Consider the following 27,861-nt stretch of genomic DNA (forward strand, 5'->3'; position numbering starts at 1 on the left):
CGCAGGGATCTCTACTTGTCTCCGTGCCATTTCACTTTTTAATCAGTGACCTGCATTAAAGGCATTAGCAGATATGCAGATAATCCAAAGCTGACAGGGCTGGCAATGGATTGGATCACAGAGAGGAAATTTAATATGGATGTAAAGTATATAAAATCTTAGACTTGGTCCAAAAAATCAACTTGGTAAGAATACGATGGGGAAGACATGACTAACTATAGAGATCTAGAGATGTCAGGGGACTGTAAGCGAGCCCAGCACGGGTCAATAGCATGATACTGTGGCCAAGAAAGCAAATGCAGTCCTAGGCTGTGTTAAGAGAGATATACTGTCCAGGACTATGGTGGTGGTAACATCATCTGGCTCAACCATGGTTGTACTACTACATCTGGAGGTTACATTCCATTCTGAGCACTCTGTTTTATGAAGGACACTAATGATATGGGAGCCTCCACAGGAGAGCCATCAGACTGGTGAAGGCCCTTGAATTCATGCCACATGGGGATTGAGCAAAGGAACTGGGAATTTTTAGGTTGGAGAAGAAAAGTCTTAGGGGGAAGCTGATAGCCATCAAGTATTTACAGGGTGGCTGGCACTTGGAAGAGGGATTAATTAACCTTGTGCTACTCGGCCCTAGAGGGCAGACCTAGGACCACTGGGTAGAAGTTGCAAAGAGGTAGAATTCTATTTAAAGTATGGAAAACCTTTGCAACCTAAAGTTGAATTATGTGCCTTAGGAGGTGGTGGCCTCCTCTTCCTTAAATGGGATCAAGCAAAGTCTGGATGACCACTTGTTGAGAAAATAGAGAACAGGCTTGTTTGTGTACAAATTGGATTAGCAGCCTCTGATTTATTTCCGTTTGAACTCTGAGTCTCAGTGATCATCTCCCCTCCAGGGTCTTGCATTCTACACAGTTGTACCTTTCTGCCTGTCCAAGGCCTGCAGTGAGTGGACCAATCTTCTGCCAGTCTTATCACCAAAAATCCCCTCTGACTTGAATCTTCTTTCACCTCCGTTTCCCCAGAAAGCAAGTCCTGCTTTTAATGAGAACGGTAAGAAAAGAGTCTGTGCTTTGGCTCCACAGGCCCAGTGTCAGGATCTGAGAAAGAAGAAGCAGCTGGAGTTGCAAATTCTCTCCGAAACCATCCAGGGCTGGGAAGGAGATGATATAAAAACCTTGGGCAATGTCATCTTTATGTCGCAAGTAATGGTGCAGTGTGGTGCCAGTGAGGTAAGAGATTATGACCTTGACATGACCTTTCCTCCATCAGGGCTGAACATGAGCAGTTTTGGTCCAGAAATTTGAGACTTAATTTCTGGCCAGCACTGGGCTGGGCACCTTAGAAGTTAGGGGAGAAACATGAGGAATGTTGTCTATGATTGAGGAGTTGGTAATTTAGCTGGGAAGGGCAAACAAGCACACGAGAAACCTCTAGAAAAAAAGACAATATAATATTGTATAATATAGGCTGTCTCAAAAGTCTTAATGTAATTTTAAGCTTTAATAACTTTAATAGCTTAAAACCATACTAAGACTTTTGGGGCAGACTGTATATGTATATTCATACACATACACATACACATATACTGTACACATAGATATGATATTTAGGGGACCCATGAGGCTTTTCAGTGGCCAGAATATAGCACTGAAGCCAAGATGTATTGCTTTGTTTTTGATGCCAACACATGTATAGAATAAAAACAGAAATTCAAGCCTGGAGGATGGAGGACAATGACCTCTTGTTTTCTTTACTTAGATCTAGGTTTCATTAAAATTCATTTACATGCCAAGCCCAAGGGGAAATTTTAGTAATTCCCAATCCTAAATCAGATAGTTGTCTGGGACCATGGACTCAGACAGGAGGTAGAAATGAAAGATTTAATCTTAGCCTTAGGGCAGTCTACCTGGCTTCTGTTCAACAGCCTCATTTAACCCTCTGTAGGGATCCTGAGCCTTCAAAAATCCATTTTAGGAGCCAAAGAAATCTCATAAGAACTGTGTAGACACTGGGCTGTAAAGGCCATCTTCCAAGATCTTTTGGAAATCACCTGTCTGTTTGTCAGTCTGTCTGTCTGTCTCTCTAGCTAGCTAGTTAGCTAGCTTCTTACCTACCTACCTACCTACCTACCTATTGAATGTCAGAGAAAGAGTATCCCCAAGTCCCCAATTAGTTTGGACACTCAACATCACAGAGATACCATGGTTCCATGTAAATTGGACTCATTAAGGAAGGCTTTTTGAAAGAGATTGGATTCAGTTGGACCTTGAAGGATGAGATGAATGGTGGCCTGCTAGAGGAGGAGTTTAGTGGAACGCTGGGATTGGAAGCCAGATTGAAGAGTTTAGGACAAAGCTGTTGGGAGGAAGTGTTGATAATACAAAGAAGGAATTTGGAGGGGAAGAACTTGGTGGGGAGGTGGAAGGGATAGCAGGATGGGGTCAGGTTGAAGGAAGGGGTTGGGTTTTTAGCTTTTTTTTTTTTTAGGGTAGAGAAGCTCCAAGCACATTTGAAGGTAAAGGAGGAATAGTCAGTGAAGAAGGGACTGCAGATACTGGAACAAAGGCCTTCAGGAGAGGGAAGGCCTGTCACGGACTCTTGGGCACCTTTGGGTTGGTCCTCAGACTGGCAGAAGGATGAGAAGGTGTACATAGAGAGAGAAACTGCTCTAAAATGGTTGAATTAGGGAAAGCAGTGAAGAAATGTAGCAAGATGTGAGTTTGCCTGTCTTTTCCGAGGCCCATAGAAGGTCCATGGAGGCTAACTTTTGGTAACTAAAGGAGAGTTTTGTTTTGTGAGGCAATTGGGCTTAAGTGACTTGCCCAGAGGCACACAGCTAGTGAGTGTTACGTGTCTGAGATCGGATTTGAACTCAGGTCCTCCTGACTGCAGGGCTGGTTCTCTAATAAAGGAGAGTTTTTGATGGTCCTTCTCTAGCCTAGGGTTTCTTAACCTTCTCTGTGTCATGGACCCCTTTGGCAGTCTGGGAAAGCCTGTGGATACATTCCTTTTCCAAATCGTGTTTTTAAATAATTGGAGGAAATGTTAAATTTCAGTTAGAGGTCAGTGAAAATGAAGATGGACTTTTATTCCCCATCCAAGTTCATGGACCCCCCGGATATCTAGGAGTCCATGGACCCCAGGTTAAGAAAAATCCATGTTCTGGTTGGACTCTGCTTAAGCCAGTTGTTTGTCTGCATCTGTAAGTGGCTGAAAGAATGATAACCCCATTCCTGAGTATTCCAGTGCATGCATCATGACCAAACATTTGATGCAGATGTTCTGGTAATGAGCTTCGTGCACTATGTAATTCATCCCCTTTGCTCTCCTCCCCCCCTTTCTACCCCCCAGCCTGCCTTCATTTTACCAATCTCACAAGTTCAGAAATAATTTTTCATGATGTGAAATGAAATCATTGGTGAGTGTGGCCTGCTCAGTCTTAACTAGGGGGAGTTTCCCAGTCCCTGTGCTTAGGGAAGCTATTCAGTGTTTTTGCACATGTAATGGGTGTGCCCTAGTATCCTACTGGCTCCTTGTTTTCCCAAGCTGAGGCCTGTCTCCTGGGCCTGCTGAGGGTCATCTTTTAAATGCCAAGTCTAAGGATGCCTGAAGCCTGTGACTCCTCAAGCATCTCTGTGTGCTTTCCGAAGGCCAAGGGGAGTACCCAGAGGAGGCATGTTTACACCTCCTCACACTGGAACAGAGAGAAGCTTAGCAGGGATTTTGACACCTTGGGCAGGAGGTGTGAACATGTCAGGACAGGATCCTGGAGGTGGGATGGGGGTGGGACAGCATCAGGGTCAGAAAGACCGGGTTCAAATCCTGTCTCAGATCCTTCCTTTTGTCTTTGTATCCTCAGTGCCTAGCACATTACAGGCTTGTTGACTGGCTTGCCTTTCTGAGCCTCAGTGTCTTCTATGAAATGGAAATTATGCTACCTCCTTCACAGGGTTGCCGAGAGGCTTATGTGAAACAAAGTGCTATAAAAATTATTGTTATCTTTATAGGGAAGAGAATGAAGAACCAGAAATTATGCTCATTTAAAAGTACAAATGTAGGAACCTGTGGCTTCATTCAGTTTTGAAGAGAATTCTTCTTCATGGACTTGATGTGTGGTAGAGGGGGATGAGCACTGGATTTGGGGTCGAGGACCTGGATTTGAAAGCCATCTCTGCCATCTTGTGACCGAGGTCCATGTGACCTTGGGCAAGTCACTTCCCCTCCTCTGGGCCTCAGGTTCCTGGCCTTGGAGCTAGAGCTCTAGAGCTAGGATCCTGTGGTCCAGTGACTAGAAAATATTCCAGGTATATGGTATGCATGCACATGGACATACGAGTGTGCCTTCATGCACATACATACACCCATCTCCATCCACATGCAATACACATATATACATATAATATACACACATAGATATGTGGATAGATTTACTTGTATACACACATGTATATTTTTAATAACTGACATTTATAAGGTTTGAAAACATTTTATACGTTATCTCATTTGGGCTTCACAACAACCCTGGGAGCTGGGCGCTGTTGTTACCCCCATTTTACAGTAGAGGAAACTGAGGAGGACCAAGATAAAGTGATTTACCCAGGATTCACACAGCTAGTAAGTGCCGAGACCACGTTTGAACTCAGGTCTTCCTAACCCTAGACCCAGAGCTTGGTGTACCTGCTGCATCATCCTTTTGAATTTTAGGCCTTCTTAAGAAACCATACCTGTTTTCTTAACTTCCTGGTTTTCTCTCTCTCTCCCCTCTCTCTGCTCTAGGAGAAAGAAGAAAGATATTTCTTGTTGTTTCCGAGTGTTTTACTCATGGTATCAGCAAGTCCTCGGATGAGTGGATTTATCTATCAGGTCAGTGGATGGTGGTTGATTTGGCTTCTGAGCAGGGACCTGATGGAGCCCGTGTCTCTCTTCAGTTGCCCCTGCTCTGCACGTATCAAACCTCTGTCATCATTGCCATTGTCGTCATGCCAGAGTGGCAGCAGTCTGACAGTGCCCAGCTCTTGCCCACCCACCCACACACCTTGGCCTGACTTCCTTAATTGTTAGACACATCCCATAAGGGCAGATAGTCCTTAATTCAAGGCATATTTTTGTTTCCTCCTAATGATTGCATCCTGTGTGCTCTTTGCTCTGGCTGTCATGCCAGGCATCCACACCCGGAGGCCTAAGGGGGTGTCTAGACAGTATTAGCAGCAGTACTTGCCCACCTCACATCGTTGACATTTAGAAAAGAAAAAGGTCACCTTAATGATAGCCGCCCTGCCTAATTAGACTCTCCAAGCTGTGTACTTCAGGAACCTTGTTAGACTTTTTAAAAAGGTAGATTTCCCTTGGTCTGTAATCTCAGTTCTTTCAGGGCCCTAGAAACATCCGGAACCCAAAGTTACTGGCACCTGGTAGGTAGGCCTCAGACCATCCTGACTTGCAGGAATGACTAATTAGGAATTCTAGTACCTAGAACAAATTTAGCTGTATGTGGTTGAGGTAGACTGGAGACAGACGTCATGGGAATTGGAGAGGTTGAGGCATTGGGAGGCCAGGGTGGTTGAAAGGGGATGGAAGCTACAGTGGAGAAGACTGTGAGCCAGTCACTAAATTTTGTGGAGTGGAGGTCCATAAATGATAGCAGCCAGGACTTGGATAAGATGGAGTGAACCTCAAAGGAAGAGACGTGGTTACTGAGTGACGCTAGCAGAGGGTGGGTCTAAAAGTAGCCACGGGCAGCAAGGAGATGCCAATTCCCCTGGCTCTTTGCATCTGGGGGTGGGAGAGAAGAAGCAGCCAGCCTGGCAGAAGGCATCATAGAGCAAAAGGGGCCTTCAGGAGAAAGACAGCTTCAGGGAACACAGGAAGGTGGAAGGAATGTGAGAGGAAACATTCTAGCATGAAGGGGAATTTATGAACCTTACAGAAAGGTCCTAGAGGACTTGCTGGAAAATGATGTGTGGGGAAGGCTAGGGACAGGGAAGAGCTCCGACCAAGCTTACCATAACCTGGACCCCCCCCCCCCAAACCCAGCCCCCACGCTAAGTCTGGCTATCCCTTTCAGTGGGTCCCCAGGCCATGTGGGGCGGCCCACTCTGGTGAGAAGACAGCCTCAGGAAAGGGGCAGGATGGCATTTGGCCCTAGCATGCGGCAGCCTGAACCCTGGACCAGGGAGGGAATGAGATTGCTCAGGTTTACCATGGGAGGAAGAAGCATCGGGCCCCACCTCTCCCTCTCAACTCAGAGCCTCCGGACAGGCTTCACTCACTCCTGAGAGTTCTAGCTCTGCTCCCCCAAATTCTGATCAGTACATTAAGAAGAAGTGACAGTCAGTCAGTCCAAAGTGAAATGAAGGCTCATTAACAGCCCCAGGAACAAGCCTTCCACAGACTGTCTCCCCATTTTTTCCTGTCTTTGAGCAAGTTAAAATTCAGGTTGGAGAGACATATAGATAAACGAAAGAGGCAGCCTAGCTTCATGGAAGACTCATGTTCCGATCTCATCCCTGCCCCTCCGTGACCTGGGGCAAGTTAACCTCTCTGGGCTTTACTTCTCTCATCTCTGAAGTAAATGGGTTGTCCTAGTTGGTCTCTGAGGCCCCGTTCAGCTCCACATCCGTGATCCCTTGACCCTTGCATGAAAAACTCAGCAGTCAGCTCCTGAGAAAGTCAGAAATCATAATGAGAATGAGCGGGCCCTTGGAGATCTGGAGTCATCAGTAAGCCCTTTTCGTTCTGGCAGGGAAAACTCCCAGTTGCTGGAATGATGCTAACAAGACTGGATGAAAGTGAAGGCAATGACTATTCGTTTGAAATTGCAGGTCAGTACCGCCTGGCTCCATTGGAGGGGTGGGGTGGCGTTTGGCATGGGGGTGGTGGCAAAGCCGAGCCTTCCCTGGATTTCTGAGGAGTGAAATTGGAAGTCTGTCCCCTTTTCCTGATCCCAGACCCCCCTCAGGGGCAGCCTTCTCCATGAAGCCTTCCGTCTTATGGCCCAGTGAGAGCAGGGATCTCAGCCACTGCAGTCTGTCAGGCCTCTTGCTTTGTTTGACCCTTTCCTCTGTCTGTGTCTTAGCTCCTCCGTTAGATGATAAGCTCGTTGAGGTCAGGGACTCTGAGGTTGTTGGGTTTGCTCCCCTATTTGTACGTCCATTGCTTAGCACAGCACTTGGCACACAGTGTGCTTTTTCGTTGATTCATTCAGTCATTGGACCACTCGCACTCAGCAGGGTTCAGCACATGACAGGTGCTTCATAAATGTTTACTGAACAAAGGTGACCCCTGGCAACTTCCTGTCCTTTCGCTCCTGCCATCCATCTTCAGGTGGAAGGCCTTAAAAGGCCCAGAATCTTGGTTCTCACCCAGCCTGTGAGAATGCAGGATTTGAAGGGAGGGGGAGGAGGCGTGCAGGAAGGGAAGCTTCCCTAGCAGTGAGAGCTGTTCCTACAGTGGAATGGACTCCCTTGGGGGGGTGGGAGAGTCTGCTGAATCATAGAATTTTAGGCTCAGAAGGGACTGAGCTGCTCATCTGGAGACTTTTTAATGGTGGAAAAAGCTGGAACATCTGGGTTCACATCCTGCCTCAGACTAGCTGTGTGACCCTGGGCAAAGCACTTAACCTCTCTGGGGCCAAGGCAAGTCTCTGAGGCCCCATGTTGCAGAATAGTGTTCGGACTAGACTGGTGGCAGATGTTTCCATACTGGATATTCTCTATACTAAAAAAAATTAAAACTACAAGAGATAGCATGGAGGACTGGCCTTGGCATCAAGAAGCCTTGGGTTCAAGTCCTGCCTTGGGTATATATAAACTGTGTGAGCTTGCAGGGCCTTAGGTCGAAATGACAGATAAGTTGTCAATCTGTCTGTGGAGGGAATTTCCACACTGGGACTTGCCCAAACTGATGAATTCATCAGTCTGAACAACACCTGAAAAAGCATTTAAATCTGTGATCCAGCAAGATTTTTCTCTGGGAGTTTCACTGTCTCTTTAAAGGGATGTAAGGAAGAAAATATAAGATGTGGCTGGAAAATAACAAGGCAGTTTCTGTGACCCACAACACATTCTTTTAGGAGAACTTATGAATGAAGCATTTATTATGCACCTACTATGTTCAAAGCACTGTACTAATGCTCCCGTTCTAATGGGGAGGTTTCAGCTGCATGTCAGACGGAAAGGCCCCTTGGTCTCTAGGGCAAAGCAGATGATCAAGTCTCCTCTTTAATGTTGTCCTCACTGATAAAATGAGAGCGGTTGTGGACGTGGAACCTTTTGGCAGTGCCAAGGATTGGAAGGCCAGAGCTTTCCTTTCCAGATCTCCGGTAGCTATGGCTCTTGCTCCTGTAGGAGCAGTGGGCAGGGATTCATGGGCTAAGAGTCATCCCCACACGACTCCTTCAAAGCACAGGGTCATCAGTCACCTGTGGCAGGGCCAGTGGCGAAGGTCGGCTCACCTTCCACGTCTTCCCACTTGTAGGCCCCCTGTTTGAGAGGATGACGGTGTTCTGTCCTAGCAGCCAGGATCTCCAAGAGTGGCTGGATCACCTGCACAGACTGATCAGGGGCACTGGTGCGGGCAGCGTGCTTGTGAAAACTCAGTCGTGGAGTACCCCATCTGTAAGCACTGGGCTTGGTTCTGCCCCTGGGGAGTCTGATGAGGTCCAGGTATCGATGAGTTTCTCTGCTTCCACGGCAAGTCCCATATGTCGCCCTGTGTGTCGAAGACTTCTGAAAAGCCGCCAGCATGTGGCCTGTGTTTGTATATTGCACCTTATACTGATTTTTGGCGGGCAGGAAACTTCCTAACATAGACGATGAGACACACTAATGCACAGCCACCAGTAGCGACGTAGCCACTAGTTCTTAGAGATCTGTAGTTTGTTCACCTGTAGCTAGAAATGTACTGTAACAGCAGCTAACAGCTCATAGTTTCCAACCAGAGTTTCTGCTTGGGAGTGTCCACAAATGAGCCAGTTTTATTTGTGAACAGTCACAAGCCCAATAACAATAGTAACTCACATCTCCATAGAATCTTCTAGTTCCCTAAGCCCGTTCCTCACAGAAGCCCTTTGGGGATAGCTAGCACTCATGTCATTAGGCCCATTTCACAGAGGATGAAACTGAGACTTAGCAAGGTTAAGTAACTTGTCCAAGCTCATACAGTGAGCAGGGGGTCAAGGCAGCGTTTGAACATTATGTTCTGACTCCCCCTTGGGTGCTTCTTCTCCTCTCTTCCTCCCTCCCTTGCAAAGAAATTATAAGTGCTTGTACTATGTCCCCTGCTGCCTCACCTCGGCTGTCCCTGTAATTTATACTTTTGCTCAGTAGGCCATCCTGAGTAAAAAATTCAAAGGGAACCAAAAAGTAATCAAAGATCACCCCCTGGTGAAGTGCCTCCAAGTTCTGATCTCCCAAAATCCGGATTAGTGAGATGATTTCTCTACCAAATGAGAGGCTGTGACCTGGGGTGGCCTTGGAAGTCAGACTTGGGAGGCCAGTATTGCAAAAAAAAATTGCCTCAGGAAATACAGCCTGCCTGAAATCCTAAAAAAAAAAAAATTAAAATTAAGGCTTGAGAAAACAGAAAATGGATCTCTTGGATGGGTTAGTCCACATGATAAGGAAATCCCATAATCTGGGATGGGAAAATTGAGTGGTGAAACTCTAGAAGGCCCTTCTCCCACCTGTCCATGGGCTAACTTGTCTTCCCCTTTCCCTTTTCTGGGGTGGACTAGGCCAGTGTGGTAGAGACAGTGAAACCAGCCTGGGTAGGCAACTTCCTAACTCTGGGCCTCTGTTTCCCCACCTGAAAAAATGAGGTGGGACATGGTGGTAGACTAGATACTCTCTCCAGCCCTGTTGTTCTCTGTTCTGTGCCTGTGACCTGTTCTCTCCCCATGTACCTTATGGTAGTGTTGACATGGCAGAATGCCAGCATCTCATGAGCCATTTTCCCAGTCTTCTAGCGTTGCCGGACAACCTCGAGGAGCCCTGGAGCCTCCCCCAATTCAAAAGCCCTGGAGCTTAAGTTGTCTCAGACCCGCACCTCCTCTTAGACCTTCGGCAGCTCTAGGTTACAAAGAGGTAATCTCGCTACAAGTGGTCTATTTCTTAGTGTGGATAAAGGAGTTTCAGGGCCGCTTCCCTTTGCCAGAGAGTCATTTGGGGGATGGGGCGACATTTCTGGGATCCCACACACTTCGCTAGAGCCCAAGTGGTAGCTCTTCATTGTCTTCACTGTTAGATTTACTGACTGCCCAGGCTCCCTCTGGGAGTCCACGTTGTGTGCCCTGATTATTTTGTAGATGCCTAGGTGCTTAGCACAAGGGCTTCCCAATGCAGACCTACTTGGGATCTTTAATGAATTAACTTTCAAACTTTAAAGTGGCCTTTGTAGTTTATGATGTTAGACACCTCACCCCCAAGTCTCAAATAAGAAACAGAGGCAGAGTAGAATGGTGAAAAAGGGTGCTCGATTTGACATCAGGAAACTTGGGTTCAGATCTTGACTTTGCCTCTTATGAGCTATGTGACTTTGGGCAAGTCCTCTCCCCTCTCTGGGCCACAATTTCCTTGAGTGGGGCTTGAGCCCTCTTTCAGCATTCTTGCTTTTCAGCAATTGTTTCTCAGCTCCAAACACGAAGACTCCTGGTGGGGGGTGGGGGGGGCAGATTGTTCATGAATCACCTGCTTAGAGATGGCAAAGCCCATTCATATGGGCAGACCAGAAGCAGGAAGGTCAGAATTGGGAAGTCAAGGCCCAATGTACTGTAAGAGGCAAAGAGAGAGGGTTCTCTGTAAGGGCTTTCGCAGAAGAAAAGAAGGGGGAAGGGAGCTTCTTAAAGTTAAGCCCAGAGAGCTTGCTGGGGTTGGGGGATGTGGGGATTTCACCCTCCTGTTCCTGTTCGGGTCGTAGCCAGGAAACCCCAGTCAGCAGCTGACGTAACCTGTGTTCAGTTTTTACCTTTTCCAGCCCATCGGAGCCTATTTCCCTGACCTGTTTCTAGTCTTGGTTTCCGATTTCAGAAAAGATGCTCAATCACGAGTAAAAGTTCCTTTTCCAGGTCTGATTCAGTGTTGAGTGCACCTGTTTTTGTGAGCTGGAAGCAGCCTTCTTGGGGTGGAGAGCTAGGTTGGGGGCTGAGGGAAAGCATCCCTCTGGATGGCGCTCAGGTGATAAAACACAGTTTAGCTCCACTCCACGCCACTTTCATGTAAGACCGGACATTTGGCTGCCTTGCCAAATGCATGGCTTCAGCACTTAAGAGCAGAAAAGAGCAGAAGAAAACAGGGGCCCCTTAGGACTCACTGATCTCTTTTTCAAGGCCAGAACCTGAGTTGACTCTTCAGTTTACATGGGTCCTCAGGAGGGGGGACTGAGAAGCATTCCATTTGCTCTGGCTTCATCAAAGTCATCCAGGGGTCCTCTTTTGAAGATGACCTGAGCACAACAGCCTTATGTTTCCCAGCAGTCTCTCCCCTCCTTGTCACATTTTAAAGTATTCTGTGTCCATTAAACCATTAAAACGGGAGAGAGCATGGGCAGGAGTCACATGTGATGGACAGGCGCGGATGGGTTGCGATATGCATCTTTGGAGGGGCCAGTCACGTCAGGGGTAAAAAGGTTAGGTTCTGGGTAAGGTAAAGAGCCCCAAATCCCTCTGCACACAACTAATCTATTAAACCTTGAGGCATGAGCCTTTTTTGTCCCCCTGCTGGAGGGAGTGGGTTAATGTGTCTTCAGCACAGAGTGCTCAACATCTGGGATTCTGCACGGAGCTGCATTCCTTGGGCTAGTGCATGATTTTTTCACTGGAAAACTAACAGGGAAAGCTGTGAGAATGGTGGTGCCCATTCCTGAGGGGCTAAGGACAGTACTAACATTTCACTTGGCGGTTGAAGATGATTGCACAGTGGACTTGGCTGGTGTAACAATCAACCTTTCTCACGCTTTTCTTCTCTTTCTTTACATATCCCTTTTTAGAGGATGTCTTATATCTTAAAGGTAAGGGTAGCAAGTATCCCCACAGCCTTACTGTGACCTCCTAATGCTTGCCCTGCCGTACTATATACCTCCTCCTAATGCATGAAGCGCTTTCCCTCTGTCAGTACTTGAGAATGTAAGCCTGCCACGGTGAGTACTTGGGACATCTGTGCTAATCTGGCCCATGGCCTGCTTGCTAAACCATGCTAAAACTGCTGCATGGCATTCCCCTCCCTCCCTGCCCCTCTCCTGTTGTTTTCAAGTCAGAAAGGGTTAACTGTGGCTGGGGGAGCAAATGGGGTCTTTTGGACCTTCTGAAGGTAGCACATGATTGAATGGCAGTGGGAGGGAGTTGAGGTGGGCTGGAAGGAAAGCTGTGACTGAACCTGTTGTTTCATCAGGGTAGGGATCTCCCTGTGTGTAAACTCCCTCCACCAGTACAGATTGGCAGCTCATCTAGAACTCATGGGACTTGCCAACCAAGGTCATAGTAAGTGTCAGAGACAGGACTGATAATACACTGCCCTACAGGGGACAGGAGTTTGGGTTCAGTGACCTCCAGGTCCCTTCCAGCTCTTGGATCCCAATTGATTTCTTCCAGTGTGATGATGGACAAACCTTTGCTATCTACCTTGTACCAGTTTCTCATTTCAGCTTATGAGTCAGGCCTGCAAATCTGTTCCTTTTCTGCCTGTTGACATAGGAGGTGCCAGATATGGCTGTGTACATTCAGTCACTTAGAAAGAGTTTGAGGAAACGTTGATCAGGCCACCAGAAGCCAGTCCTATGCACTAAGAAGTTTTTTATTCAGTTCCTGTCTCTGACACGTTGATAGAAGTCACTTAGCCTTGAGGCAGTGAAGCCTCAGTTTCCCCATCTTGGCATGAAGACTAGAGAACTCTTACCAGAATGAATCCTTTAGACCTGCCTGAAGCTTCCTGATAACCCCAAATCTAGGCCTCTGGTTAATGACAACAGACATGAGCCTCCTGGGGAGCCTTGCCATTTCTCTGTTTGCAAAGAGACCCTGGGGGGACCTAAGGGGCATTGCCTTCCTGGGACCTCTCTAGCCACCCTTCTGGGTGTTCGCCCTAGGGAGTGCTGGGAGAGAATGTGGGTGGCCTGTCTCTTCAGTGGCTTCAAGCTATCCCGCTGGGCAAATGCCTTCTCTCGGCACGTGTTTGTCTTTTTGATCTTGGGTTCTGCCTTTTTGGAAGGAATTAATGTATCAGGAACATTCTGTCCCTCACAGGATTCCAGCAAGAGCCCTAAAACAATGAAGAAATTTCTCCATAAAAGAAAAACGGAGAGAAAAGCGTCAGAGGAAGAATATGTCATTAGGAAAAGTACGTGCTGTGGGCGGTCGGGCAACGCGGCCTAGGTATCCTTAGTTCTGAGTAATGCCACCTGTGCCCACTCATACCTATAGCTCTAGGAATGAGTAGAATCAAAGAGTGGGCATGGCCATGTACTGGTAGAGGAAGTGGAAGGTTAAAAAGCACTTTTGAATGTGAGGGGGAGAGGGGAAGAGGAAAGGAATAAATGTGGATATGGCGCCTACTATGTGCCAGGCACTGTGCTGAGGGCTTTACAAATGTCATCTCATTTGATCCTCACGACAATCCTGGGAGGGAGGTGGTGTTATTATTCCTGTTTTACAAATGGGGAAACTGAGGCAGGCAAAGGTGAAAGTGGCATGCTCAGGTTCACACAGCTAGGGAGTATCTGAGATTAGATTTGAACTCAGGTCTTCCTGACTCCAGGTCCAGTGCTCTGGCCCTGGGCTGCCACCTACTTGCTTCTTTAGAGAAAAGTATGGATGGTGCCCTGCTACTAGCATTGGACAGTGTGTGGTGCATGTGTGCACAGCTGCATCAAGGCAGTCACATGAAAATTCCATGCAGTATCATGGGAGTGGGCATAGCATGGTGACAAGAGTGCTGGACTTGGATTCAGGAAGGCCTGAGTGCAAATCCGACTTCTGATACTGTGTGATCTTGGGCAGGTCACTTCCTTTCTCAGGGCCTTCGTTTCTTCCTTTGTAAAAGGGGGAGTTGTTGACCTTGGAGGTCTCTTTCAGATCTGGCTCTATGAGCCTGTGACCTTCAGCCAAAGGACTGAGGCCTTTCTTGTCCTCAGGCTCCTCAGCTGTGAAATGGGGGAGATGGACTAGACTGAGGGCTTCTTAGATTTTTTCTACTCGTGACCCATTCAGCGCTTCTTCACGGTTTAAGAAGCGCTGGACTAGATAATGGCCGAGGTCCCTTTGGTCCTACCGAGACTGCTGGCTGCCTTTTTCCTAAAGCTCTTCAATCCCTAAGATTCTCCAGGAACCAGAAAATGAAGCTGTAGTGGGAGACAATGGAAAAAGTAGGCCTGCTTTGGAGTTAGAGCATTGGATTCAAATCTTGACTCTATACCTTACCACCTCGGGTGAGCCATTTCTCTCTTCTTGGGACCTTCAGAGGTAGTGTAGCATAGTGGCTAGAGTTCTGGACTTGGATTCTGGAAGGTCTGGGTTCCAATCCTGCCTCTGACTCTAGGTGATCCTGGGCAAGTCTGTTCATCTCTCTCAACCTCAGTTTCCTCATTTGTAAAATGGGTTGGTGATCAAATGAATGACACAATATATGTAAAATGCTTTGCAAACCACAGAATGACACAGAAATGCTAGCTATTAGGATAATGGCATAAGTAGCATCAGTACGTATGGACAAACCCAAGTCTCACACAGTAGGTACACATATAGCATCACCTATAGAGTTGAACACTGGCCAGAGATCGCTGCATGCTAATATGTGAAAAAGGAGCGTGATACAAGTGAGAAAAGCACATGACCCCACAAGGAACAGTTCATACCCAGTACATTACAACACGTCACAGCCACAGACAGTCCATGTCCATGTACCCCGGAAATGGGTGCTGCCCAGCTGCATAGGCAGCTGCTTTTCCCCTTTCTTCCAAAGCCTCTTAAGGAAGCTCGGTCCCTGACCGAAGCCTTTGACTGTGACCCTCTAAATCTGTGGGAGGCCCAGGCTCATCATCAGAATCCCCACTGTCCCCAGGCTCTGTGGATGCCCTACCTTCCCTAAGACCTCCTGCAGCTAGAATATTAGGTTGGAAAGGAGCGGCTAGTTATATGTGTAGGCTTGGATTTCATACCACAGTATAAAGGTAGAGGGTGGTCAGAAGGGTGTGAGGGCAGCTAGGTGACGCTGTTGTTGATAGAGAGCCAGGTCTGGAGTCAGGAAGACTCATCTCCCTGAGTTCAAATCCTGCCTCAGACACATACTAGCTCTGTGACCTTGGGCAAGTCTGTTTACCTGTTTCCCCATCTGTAAAATGAGCTGGAGAAGGAAATGGCAAACCACTCCAGCATCTCTGCCAAGAAAACCCAAATGGGGTCACAGAGTCAGACATGACTGAAATACAACTGAACAGCAAAAGGAGGGTAGGGAGAGGTATGATGCCTTTGAGCCAGGATGTTCTCTTGTACCTTCTGGGCATCCCAATCAGATGTCACTTGACCTCATTTTTGTGGGGAATCTTTCTGGCTGCCCCTCCCAAACCCACAATTGTAGGATGTCCATAGGGGTGTGTTCTATAGCCAGAGCTTTCCCTGGTAGATGAACTAGGTTCCACGGGTGAAACCTTCTCAGAATCTGAGGATACTCTAGTGTTCTGCAAATTGCCTCAGTTTCCTTATCCATAAAATGGGGATCATAATAGCACCAGCTAATTAACAAGATAATAATTATAAAACACTTAGCACAGTGCCTGGCACATAGACACTCTGTATAAATGTTAGCACTTATTAATTGCCTGAAAAATTAGCCACAGAAATGTGGCCCCCACTGGGGTAGGGCTGGACTTAAAATTCTCAGTCTGTCCCTTGTCTCCCAAGCAATGACAGGACAGGCTGGCCATTGGCTCCATCTCTGGCCCAGAGAGCTCCTGGACCTTTAAAGGGCCAGGAAACACATGGTATAAGGAAGTGTCCATGACACTTGCCTTTTAGCTCAATCTAGTGAAAACAGATTTTGGGCCCAGGTGCCCTCAGAGACCCTAGATTTGGTTACATGGTCCAATCAGATCCCACTCTAGCTCCAGGTTCCACCCCTATTTCTAGGAGTTCACGTGTATGTGTTGTGTTAAGCCTTGCAGGGTGCTTTTCACTTATGACCTCATGACAACCCTGAGAGGTAGGTGCTCTTTTTGTCCCCATTTTACAGAGGAGGAAACTGAGGCCCAGAGAGGTGAGTGAAGTGACTTGCTCAAGTGGTTAAGTGGCAGAGGTGAGATTTGAAGCCAGGCCTTCATGACTGGGTCCATCGATATGGGGCAGTGGGGAGACCACTCAGGGGGGCTGAGTTCAGAGCAAGTCACTTGATTTACCTCTCTGGGCCTCAGTTTCCTCCTTTGTAAAGTAAGGGTGTTGTACTTGAATGGTCCTTGTAGTTCCTTTCAGCTTGAGAGCTATGATCCTTTGTTCCAGAACTCTCTCCACTCTGCCCCATAGCCTGCGGGGTGCTTATGGAGTAAGGTCTTGGAGTCAACCAGATCTGGTGTTGCATCTTGGCTTAGACACTCAGCTCTGTGACTCTGAACAAATTCTTTTGCCTCTCTTAGCCTCAGTTTCCCCATCTATAAAATGGCAGTTATAATAGCACCCGCCTCATAAAGTGTCCCCTCTCTCCGTCACCCAGGCTGGCACTCCCCTACTTTGCTCTTGCGCCATGAGTTGGGGCTCAAGAGAGTTATTATTATAGTTGTTATTGTCTCCCACCACAAGCACCATGGCAGGTCCTGTTGTATAATGGTGTCCGAGAGGGAAGCTAGGGCACAGGTGAGTCAGGGGTTGTGCTGTTGGGCCGGAACATAGATGGAGTGAAATGGGGAGAGGTGACCTTGGAGCAGCCATTTAAAGGAGGACATGGGACAGCAGGAGGAGCACTGGGATGGGGAGTCAGAAAACCTCGGTTCAAATCCTGCCTCTGTCATTTACTACCTTTGTGATATTGGGTGGGCCCCTTGGGGCCTCAGTTTTCTCATCTGTAAAATGAGGGGGCTAGACTGTATGGCTTCTGATGTCCCTTCCAATTATAAATCTGTGATCCTGTGACCTCTCTGGGCTTCAGTATTTTCTTCTATAAAATAGGGGAATGGGGATACACTTGAATGACTTCTGAGCTCCCTGCCCACTCCATCTATAGTTCTGTGAGGCTCCTGTGACATGACACAGTGGACGAGAAACGTTTTCTCTTCTGCCAGGGTCTCGAGGGAAAGGGCAAAGGCCTGGCTTGGTGCTGGTGTAGCCCTGAATCACAGGTTCTCCCTTGTTCCCATCAGCCAGAGGGACAGTACCTCCTGGCTTAGGCCCAGGGCTCCTTTGGAGGGGTGTTTGCAAAGTGATGGCTACTTCTCCCCTGCCAGGTACAGCAGCCCTGGAAGAAGATGCCCAGATCCTGAGAGTGATTGAGGCCTACTGCACCAGTGCCAATGCAGGACTTCAGCAAAGCCATGGTTCAGGTAGGTGTTCCTACCCTCGGGGATGTATCCCCTGCTCCCTAACACTGGGGAGCTTCTCCACAACGGCTGCCTCTCCCGAGATGCAGAGCCGTGTCACTGGGTGCATAGTGTGACCTAAGCAGTCGTCAGGAAACAGGAGTAGTGCAGGCTACGCAGGGGACTGGATCTTGAAGATAAGGCTGTTGTAGCAACTCAGCCCTTTGTTTACACGTTGCTCAGCTCCACCTAGAGAGAGGCAAAAGAGTGCAAAAACTGGAGGTGATAAAAATGAAAAAGACAAAAAACCCAAACTTTTTTTAAGTGCTCTTTCTTTGAAGTATGCAGATACCCTCACCAGCTCTTGTTAGGAATTAAAGAGCCCAGAGAGTGCCTGTATCTGTGAACAGATGCTAATCTCATCTTCTAGGCACATTTGGAAAGGAAGTTAAAATACTATCTTTGATCAGTTGCACATTTTCGAGAACGAGGCTTGATCAAACCTCGGCTTTAGAGCTGTTCTGAAAATCTGGAAATAGTGCCTCCTATGCAGGTGCTGTTGGAGAAAGGGCAAGAATTAAGTCAAGGAGCATTGGCTTTTGGACTGACAGTGGCCAGGGGCCAACGGCATTGGCCAGCACCAGTCAACCATCCTTTCCACTCCTGCTTAGGTTGTTTTTCAAAGGTTCTTGTTCTCCGAAACCATAGCAGTGTGAGAGACACAAAATACTGGTCCTGCACCCACTGTGGGTATTTCACTGTGCTATACACTGGGGGAGAGCCAGAGGTCAGTAAGAAGGAAGGTCCCTTGCACTCCTGGCACTTATAGTCTAGGAGAGAGTGTGAGTAAATGCTAACAGGTATTTGGTTAAGTCTTCTCTTGTGGCTTCTTTGTCTGAGAGGTCTGAAGAGGCCGAGCACATACTTGGGGTTAAATATGATTGGTTGCAGGTGAGGTAGCATACCCTCTTGTGATAGCAAGTGACCTTCCCATCCACCATCCTCTCTGTTTCTTTTTTTTTTTTTTAATGAGGGGGTGTTTTCATAATACTCTTTTCCTGCTTGCTGTTACTTCTGTGACTTCCCCAGTGCCACAATGGAACCTAACAGAGGAGGACAGTTAAGAAAAGCAAGCCAACAACTTGTCCATGTGTGACAAGGCATGCCTTATTCTGTACCTGTGCCCCCCCACCCCTGTTGAGAGATGACAAGTACTGCTGTGCTCTTTCACAGTCCCCTGAGTCAGTGCGTCAGTTAGGTGTTCTGGGGCACGTTGTTCTGTCCATCGTAGCCTGCCTGCTCCTGCCCCAGAGCTCATGTGTAGGATAGCAGAAGGGACTTGGCGTTCTGCACAGCAAGCATTTCAACTGATATGCCTGCTCCTTTTCCTCCTTTGCAGGTACCCGCAAGGACTCCATCCCACAAGTCTTACTCCCAGAGGAAGAGAAAATTATTGTGGAAGAGACGAGAAGCAATGGGCAGACAGTTATAGAGGAAAAGTAAGTTGAGTGGGAGGTCCCTGATTGTTTTGGTATGGGGCTTGGAAAGGCCTTCCAGCTGCCCGTGTGCCTGCTCATGCCACCTAGTAGGGCACCCTGGGAAGAGTGTTGGATTTGGGGTCTAAGGACTGCTGCTTGCTACCTGTGTGCCCTGGGGAGTCTCAGAGGCCAGCATTTCCTCCAGTGAGAAATGAGGAGGGCAGAATCGATGGCCTCTGAGGTCTCTTCCAGTTCTAAATTGCCTGAAATTTTTGCTGGGGCCAGGGAGGAAAATGGCTAGTTCTCCTTGTGGCCTAGCCTATGCTGGGCTCATTTACATGGTGGAGAAATCAAGCCCTCCTGGGAGTGCAGGGGCATCCTGGCCCCCTCTCTCCCACTTCCTTTGAAGCCCTCCACTGAGCACAGAGCCTGCCTGTCTGACAGTTCTCCCTGGAGCTCTGTCCCAGACTCAGGCCATGAGGAGAATCATGGCAGCCTGGCCATCCCAGTCAGGCTTCTGAAGTCCTTGGGGGCCTCTGATAAACACATTTACTTTGTAGTTAGAGTCAGTGATGGAGGGAGGTTTGCATTAGGGGCAGCCCTCCACGGCCTGGTTCTTTCTCAGGCTGACTCCCGATGACAGTAGTATGTATGGATTCATATGTGTACAGTGCTTCAGCCAAATTTGGCAGTGTGGTGGTGTCAGCAGTTATTGGGTGGCTTTTGTGGACTCGACTATTTTAAGGGGTAAAATGTCTTTTTTTGTAAGATCATAGAAAGGCAGAGCCAGAAGGGGCCTAGAGATCCAGTCCAGTTCCCTTGTTTTACACAAGGTGGACCTTATGCCTCCCTCAAGGACACACGGTGAGCCAGTGTCATCTGCTTACTTTGTTCCTGATCTCCTAGCAACCAGACCCATGTGATGAGGGTAAAGAAGCTGGGTGGTCCCTGGCAGAATGGCAAAAGTGGGAGAGTTGGTCTTTTGTCTCCCCGGACGCCGGGCCCCTGTACGGGCTGCTCCTGGTGGCCCATCCTGGCCCCTCTGCCACCCCAGGCAGGGCGGCTTCAATCCCAGCAGTTTTCAGGCTTGCCTTTCATCCCCTCCTCACTCTTTGTGGTGTTTTCCAGAGGAACCCTTCCCTAGCCTCTTGCTTTTGGTGGAGTACTTTATACTCATCATCTCCTTCCATCTTCACAACAACCCCACTGGGGGAGGCAGAACAGGGATTATTAACCCCATTTTACAGGTGAGGAACATGAGGGCCAGCAAGGTCAAGTGATTTGTCCAAGGTCATACAGCTGGCACGTGGCTGAGTCAGGATTCAAACCCACATCTTTCCCACTCTCTTGTCCAGTACTCTTCCCAATGGGAAAAGGCTGAGGGAGGTACTGGGTGTGTCCGTCAGTCAGTCAACATTTATTAAGCTCCTTCTATATGCCAGGCACTGTGCTAAGCACTGAGGATACAAAGATGGGCAAAAGACAGTCCCTGCCCTCAAGGGGCTCACAGTCTAATGGGGAGACAATATACCAAAAACTATATACAGACAAGCCATATGGAAAATCAGTTTGAGAGGATCAACAGAGGGGAGGCACTTGCATTAAGAAGGGTGGGGAAAGGCTTCCTGTAGAAGGGAAGATCTGAGCTGGCACTCGAAGGAAGCCATGGAAGCCAAGAGGCAGGGATCCTCAAGTAGGGAGAGCATTACAGGCAGGGGGCACAGCCAGAGCAAATGCCTGGAGTTGGGAGATGGGGTTTGCATCGGAAACAAGAAGATAGGCAACAAAAGGAGGGACACTAAGTAGAAGGAGGTATCAGGCCGGCGGGGAGGGAGTCAGTGAGCTGGCAGGCCGGTTTTGGGGAGGGGCCTACACCTTGTGATGGGGTCCATACGTCTGAGACTATAAAGAGCATGATAAAAATGGTGGGATTTGCAGAACAGGAATGAAATGACTCAGGGTTTGAATTAATGTTCACAGCTGTAATTTACCCCAAAGACTATGAAAACACTGACTCAATTTCATCTGTGAGCGGTACTACTGATACTCTGGCAACACGGGCGATGCAACTTCTAAGTCCTGTCTCTGCTACTACTTTGCTGTGTGATCTTGGGTGTCTACTTTCCCTCTCTGGGCCTCCATTTCCTTATACGTAAAATGAGATGGTTGAGTTAGATAATCTCCAAGGAAGATTTACATCTTGACTTTTTACATCTCGAATGGTTTGTGATCTGGGGCTGTCAAGAAAATGAAATACTCCCCAGGGTCTGGACTTTTATAAACGTGCTTTGGTCATTAACTACCCACATGTTGATTCCTGACCTCTGTTCTGTGTTTGTTTTCCAGAAGCCTTGTTGACACTGTTTATGCACTGAAGGATGAAGTCAAGGAATTAAAGCAGGTAAGAGAATGTGTAAAGACAAAACCAGAGGCCAAGGGCAGTGAGTTGGTGAACAGTTGTACTTTTCTTTATGTGTTTGTTGTTAAAGTTGACGAGTTTTTGACTCTGAGGATGATTTGCCTTGCCTAAAGCCATCAGTGGTCTAGGGTTGAAATTTGTGCTTTGCACTTCACAGTGGAGTCCCTAGGCTCGACTCCATGACTTATGGAGTCTTGTCTTATGGCTAAGACTCATGTTCCTGTCCCATTAGCCAGCATTCCACAATGCACAGGCTTCACTTTGAGTCTTGGACTGGGAACTGAAGAACTAAGACAGATTTGGGATGCCATAGGGAAGTGGTGGGGGTGGAGTGGGGACCATGTAGAGAGTGGAAATATTTCCCCCTTTCACTCTTACCATAACCTGGGTCTTGTCCAGAACTGACAAATATCATCGTAGCTTGGCCATGGCCCAGTGACCGTACCTCCTAGGCCAGGGGTGGGGAAGCTGCAGCCTCGAGGCCACATGTGGCCCTCTAGGTCCTCAAGTGCAGCCCTTTGACTGAATCCAAACTTCGCAGAACAAATCCCCTGAATAAAAGAATTTGTTCTATAAAACTTGGACTCAGTCAAAAGGCCTCACCCAACGACCTGGGAGGCCACATGTGGCCTTTGAGGCTGCAGCTTCCCCACCCCTGTCCTAGGCTATATGTACTTACTCTGTGGCTGGCGTCCCACACAGCAGTAAACTTTGGGGTGGGTCTTGTTAGGTTTCGTGCAAGTTGTCCCCATATTCTCTCTTCTCCCACCCCATATCAAGCTGTGAATGATACTGTGCACTGGGGTTGAGGCTGGTTGATACCTGTCCTCTTTTGACTTCTGCCCCTGGATTCTGTGACTTTGTTGGCTTTTCTCTGGAATAGACCTTTTCTTGGCTTTTTGTTTTTGTTTTTGACCACTTAGGAGAATAAAAAAATGAAGCAATGCCTAGAAGAAGAATTGAAGTCCAGGAAAGACTTGGAAAAGTTGGTCAGGAGGCTGTTGAAGCAAACAGATGAGTGCATGAGGGCAGACCCAGGAGGCAAGGCCTCCCTCCTGGCTTGAGGCTACCCCATCCATGCTGCCAGCACTCACTCCAGTGAGACTTGGGATCTTCGGGAAGGGAAAATCAGACCCCTTGACTTACTCTGCTCCTCGCCTTGTCTGCTTTCTGTGTATTTGGCTGTTTTCTCTTATAGGAAAAAAAAGGAATTTGTAGTGGAAATAGCCTTCCATTCAATAAGGAAATGAAACCAGTAGTAATAATTGCAATAGGAAGAGTCAGCAAATGGCCCTAGGTTCACAGTTCATCCCATCTCCTCTTTGGTCGGATGGGTCACTAGTGCTTTGGACAAAGCTACTCTCAGAGAAGCTGCCAAGCGGTGCCCAGTGAGAGAGGCTGGCACACCCACTGCTTTCTCCCAATAGCTTTCCTTGATCTTGAAGCCCCTCAGTTATTCATTCAAGAAGCATCGCTAAACCCCCACTACGCACTCCGTACTCAATGCTGGAGATGCAGTGACAAGAACGAAACAACTTCTGCCCTCCACAGACTTAAGCTCTACTCAGTGAGGAGTCAACGCCACCAGTCAATGCCAAATATATATGACGCCAATGTGGAGTCACTGGGGGGGTCCTAATGACTGAGGGGGGTGGGTGAGGAATCAAGAAAAGCCTCACGTAAGAAATGGTACCTAAGTTATTGAATGGTAAAGTCCTATGGCCCATGCGCCCTGTCTAACCTCCCCTCCTCCCCCCTCGTGTACACACAGTTATTTTCCTTTGATTTTCTAACAAGATAACGCGGGAGACTCAGTAGTCCTTTTGTTGCTTTTATGTTGGTCTAATTGACATGCTTGATTTAACCCAATAGAGCAGGAGCTTTCATCATTGCCACAAACACCAAGCCGTAATGCCGGCAGGCTATTTCTAGCATGTGATGACGATATCGTGGCAGCTTCTCCGGCTAGAGCATCGTAGACATAGACGTTTTGCATTTCCCCAGTGCTTTGACTTCACCATACCCAGCAGTACGTCATTCTGGTTGGAACACGCTTTTGCTCACTCCCCTTCCTGTAGTCAGACCGTGAGCTCTTCTGGTGTCCCGGTTTTGGATTCCAGCCTCCCATCACTGGGGCGTCTCAAAGTCTCCACCAAGAGAAGAGGCTGGCTTCTAACAGGAGATGTCCATTCTCCTTGGCCCGCTTATAGACTGTGGCAAGAGGTGGAGCAGTCCCCCTGTCCCCCTCAAGAGGAGGCATTTCAATAGCATTTGCAGGAATCTGCTCTCTCCAGGAAGGCCAGTGTTTGCCCAAGCACAAGTGGGGCCTGCTTGGAGCCGGCTGGGCCGCTGATCTGGCTCCCCTCTTTTCCTCAGTAACTTTGTTGGAATCCCAGCAATCCGGACACAGCTGTAGCTCATGGCCATAGAATAGTCAGCAGATCCCAGGCATCATTCAGCACAATTTAGGAAAGGATGTATGGTAGATAATTAGAAAGTCCCAAAGGCAGGTGAAGTTTGACCAGCGTGGGACAGATCCCTTTTGAGGGATGGAAAAAAAAAAGGGGGCATTAGATTGAAAAACAAAGTGAAAATAAACAAAAAAAAAGTTGTTTTCCAGATGTATTTGCTATGAATACTTATGAGTGTCAGTTTATGCAAATGCTGGTTTAGAAAACATCCAGATTCCAACTTGAAATGCTTTGCTCCCCAAACTGACCACCCTCTCCCACCCTGGTACTTGGTGGTCTCTAGTCCATGCTGCTACACAGTATGGTACGTGGATTTTTGCTTGCTGCCCCCCCCCCCAGGGGAAGTACTGCTCTCAGGAAGTGAGCCAGCCAAAGGAATGCTGGGAGCAAGCCACCCACCCCTGTTTCCTAGCTAAACTCATCTGGGGCAGCCTCTGCCTCGCCTTTCATTCCCTCCTGGGGCTGAGGGGCCAGGAGAGACTTTCTGAGAGAGGGCCCTTTACCTTCTAAAGGGAACTCGGCTCTCTCATTTTTTAGATAAGGAAACTGAGGCCTAGCAAATTGAAGCAATCTCTCTGGGCCTCATTTTTGTCCTCTATAAAATGAGGGGATTGGACTAGTTTTTGAGGTCTCACTCCAGACCAGCACTTTTTAAACTGTTTAAGCACTTTTTAAACAGTTTAAGAAGTGCTGAAGGGGTCGAAAGTAGAAAAAATTTCAGAAGGTCTGCTCTAGACCTCCAGTGAGCTACAATCTTCACATATCAAGGAACTCAAATGGATTATAGTCATGGTAGGAAAGCAGACTGTACCGAAAACCAATTTTCCAATGCTGAGCTCTACAGAAGTCTGCTTAAGAGGCCTCTGAGCCCCTGATGGGAGAAGCATGGTACTTCAGCTAACGGAACCCATACCAAGCATGGCTGTTGCTGTTACGAGCCAAATAACCTGAGTGAGGAAATGAAGTCATGTGAAATCGACAGCGCTGGTTCCATATTTGTGTTGTTTACAATGCTTTTGTAAATTCTCTGGTCCCGTTATCCTTTCCATTGCTGCCTCACTGTGAGGAGGTGGTTCTGTTTGTCTTCTCCCAGGGTAGGCTAATTTCCTGTCATTTCTCTTATGCAAACCCAGTTTTTCTAAACTGTTTTTATTTTGAACACTTTTTAAATTGACATTTTCAATCAATAAAGAAGGATGACAATGCCTTATAAATGGAATTTTTGTGTGTGCTCCCTCTCCTTTATCACCTGCTTGGTGTTGGTAAAGAGGAAGGGTGGGGGAAGGAGCTGAGTATCTTAGAAGCGTGGTATTTTGGTGGTTTTCCATGAGTGTGGACCTCTGTTGGTCTGAAGGAAGAGTTCAGCAGGAGCTGATGTTGCCTTTAGAGCTTCAGGAGGCTCTAGTCTAGAAGGAACTAGAAGACCTAGGTTCCAGTCCTGACACCATCACTTCTTAGCTGTGTGATTTGAAGCAAATCACCGCTCTGAACATTGGTTTTTTCATCCTGGAAAATAAGGATGAGGTCAAAGCGTGGCAGTTTTCATTCAACCTGTCCAGAGTGAGAATCTCGTCTATGATATACTTAACCAGTGGGTGGTCTTTGCGTGAAGAGCTCCCTCTCAAGGTGGTCAATTCCTCTAATTCAATTTCTAATCATAATTCTGTCCCTACCTTTTGTTTCCCCTTATGTTGAACCTTACGTTTACCTTTCTCCCAATTCTACCCGTTGCTTCCTGTTAATAATTTTAATTCTAATGATTTTACAACAACGACGAAAATAGCTAGCATTTATATAGCTCTTTGAGGTTTGTAAAGCACTTTACATGTTGTCTCATTCTGTCCTCACAACAACCTTGGGAGGTAGGTGCTATTATTATCCCCATTTTATAGATGAGGAAATGGAGGCACAGAAAGTGTCTTGCCCAGGGTAACAGCTAGTGAGTATCCAAGGCAGGATTTGAACTCAGGTCTTCCTGACTCCAAGTCTTATACTATATTGCTCTGCCACCTTAGCTGCCTCATAGTTCTGTTCCCAGGGGCCAAGGAGGACAAGTCAGATGCCATTGCCATGTGACAGCCCTTCAAAAAGTAGAAGATACTGATCATGACCCTTCTAAGTCTTCTCCTCTTTAAACATCCGTAGTTCCCTTCAGCCATTCTAACATGGCAGCATCTCAGGGCCTTCTCCATTATGCTCTTCGTCTTATCAATTTCCTTCTTCGAATGTGGATGTTCAGAACAGAATGCAGAGCTTTAAGTGTGATGGGAATAGGGTGTAGTATGATACAGTCATTGCCTCCTTCACTCGGGACACTATCCCTTGCTTAATGAAGGCCAAGACCACATTACTGTTTTGTCCACCATAGCATGCTTTTTTTTTTTTTGGCTAGGCAATGGGGTTAAGTGACTTGCCCAGAGTCACACAGCTAGTGAGTGTTATGTGTCTGAGGCCAGATTTGAACCCAGGTCCTCCTGAATCTAGGGCTGGTGCTCTATCCACTGCGCCACCTAGCTGCCCCATAGCATGCTTTTTAATAATTGAGGCTGTAGCCCTCTAAAGCCCCCATATCTAGCCACGTTCTCCTCATCTTGGACTTGGGAAGTTGGGTTTTTGAATTCAAGTACAAGACTACATTTATTCCCATTAACTTTCTTCTGGTTACATTTGATCCATTGTTCTAGTTTGTTAAGACCTTTTATGATCTTGTCTGTCATCTAGTATGTTAGCCATACCTCCCAGCTTGTGCCAGCTACATATTAGATAAGCGTGCCAGCAATTCTTTCATCCAGGTCATTGATAAAACTGTTGGATATCATAGTGCCAAGGACAGATCAGATCTCTGAGGCACTCCACCAGAGATCTCCTTCCATATTGCTGGGGACTTGGTCTTTGAGTATAGCCATCTAACCGGTTCTGAATCCACCACACCGAATTTGTTTATCTTATCGGGAAGAGAGCAGGAAGACTTGTTGCAGAATCATGAGATAGAATTTGTGAGTGACCAATAGGTAGCCAGTGGAGAAGGGTTTAACAAGGGGACCTCCAGCATCTATCCCATCAGTATCATTGGGACTTCCTGAATGTTTGGCCTAAGATATATGTCATCTCTGAAAGGATTGCTGAGGCCCAATGTGATAGACACAGAGTAGTCACTGAACATTTAGTCAGAGGTATGACTGGTGGAAAGGGCTCTGACTCATTCTGAAGGATCTGAATTTGAATCCCGGCTTGGCTGTTTACTGCCTGAGTGACCTTAGGTAAGTCACCTGATCACCCTGGGCCTCAGTTTCCTCATCTGTAAAATGGGGATCATAATAGCACCTACCTTAAAGGGTTGTTGTGAGGATCAGATAATATTTCTGCAGCACGTAGTAAGTGCTGTCTAAATGTTAGCTACTTATTATTGCTATTATTTTGAGTGTAAGCTCCCTAAAACAGAGGCTGTTTTGTTTTTGTAGCAGTACATAGCTTGGTACTTGGCGCTGAAGGAATTGGCAGGGGTGGGGTGCCTAGTGGATTGAGGGCTGGCCACGGAATCAGAGAGACCTGAGTTCAAATTCCTTCTCAAATCCCCTTTGGTTTTTGAGGCCCGAATCCTCAGTTTCATCGTCATCTGTAAAGTGGAATAACTGGGACCTCCAAAGTTATAGTAAGACTCTAGTGAGAGATTTCTTAGGATGAGAGAGAGTGGGGTGCTGGATTTGGAATCTGGGTTCAAATCCCAACTTTATTCCTGAACACCAGGGTCATCTTGGACAGATCCTATGGGTCTCAGTTTCCCCATCTGTCAAAAAAAGGGGGGTATTTGGATTGGATGATCCCTAAGAGCCCTTCTATCTTGAGACCTGTGCCCCAAAAGTCCTATGAATTGGATTCTGGAGGTAAAATTGGCCAGGCCTTCTGTAGAATAACATCGTCGTCATTATTTGGGGCTTCTGTAAAATGAGGGAGTAGGAAGAGAGGGCCTTTGAAGGTCCCTTTCAGCTCTGACTGTCTATGA

At 47.4% G+C, this 27,861-nt stretch overlaps 1 protein-coding gene across 2 annotated transcripts in view; it reads left to right on the top strand.

Moving 5' to 3' along the window:
* ARHGEF6 (Rac/Cdc42 guanine nucleotide exchange factor 6) overlaps nucleotides 1-25,077 on the top strand; it is a 118,321-nt gene extending 93,244 nt beyond the window's left edge. Inside the window, exons 12-22 of one of the 2 annotated variants that reach the window (XM_020971752.2) lie at nucleotides 1,086-1,232; nucleotides 4,780-4,866; nucleotides 6,746-6,824; nucleotides 8,479-8,618; nucleotides 9,960-10,085; nucleotides 11,986-12,006; nucleotides 13,238-13,331; nucleotides 17,419-17,514; nucleotides 18,890-18,989; nucleotides 21,315-21,369; nucleotides 22,311-25,077. In XM_020971752.2, coding sequence (XP_020827411.1) covers nucleotides 1,086-1,232; nucleotides 4,780-4,866; nucleotides 6,746-6,824; nucleotides 8,479-8,618; nucleotides 9,960-10,085; nucleotides 11,986-12,006; nucleotides 13,238-13,331; nucleotides 17,419-17,514; nucleotides 18,890-18,989; nucleotides 21,315-21,369; nucleotides 22,311-22,451 — 1,086 coding nt within the window. In that variant the 3' untranslated portion in view covers nucleotides 22,452-25,077. The remainder of the gene's footprint in view (nucleotides 1-1,085; nucleotides 1,233-4,779; nucleotides 4,867-6,745; nucleotides 6,825-8,478; nucleotides 8,619-9,959; nucleotides 10,086-11,985; nucleotides 12,007-13,237; nucleotides 13,332-17,418; nucleotides 17,515-18,889; nucleotides 18,990-21,314; nucleotides 21,370-22,310) is intronic. The other variant, XM_020971753.2, reaches the window with a different exon arrangement.
* The last annotated feature ends 2,784 nt before the right edge of the window (nucleotides 25,078-27,861 follow it).

Source organism: Phascolarctos cinereus, unplaced genomic scaffold, assembly GCF_003287225.1.
Source record: "Phascolarctos cinereus isolate Bilbo 61053 unplaced genomic scaffold, phaCin_HiC Scaffold_8;HRSCAF=390, whole genome shotgun sequence".
Lineage (NCBI taxonomy): Eukaryota > Metazoa > Chordata > Mammalia > Diprotodontia > Phascolarctidae > Phascolarctos > Phascolarctos cinereus.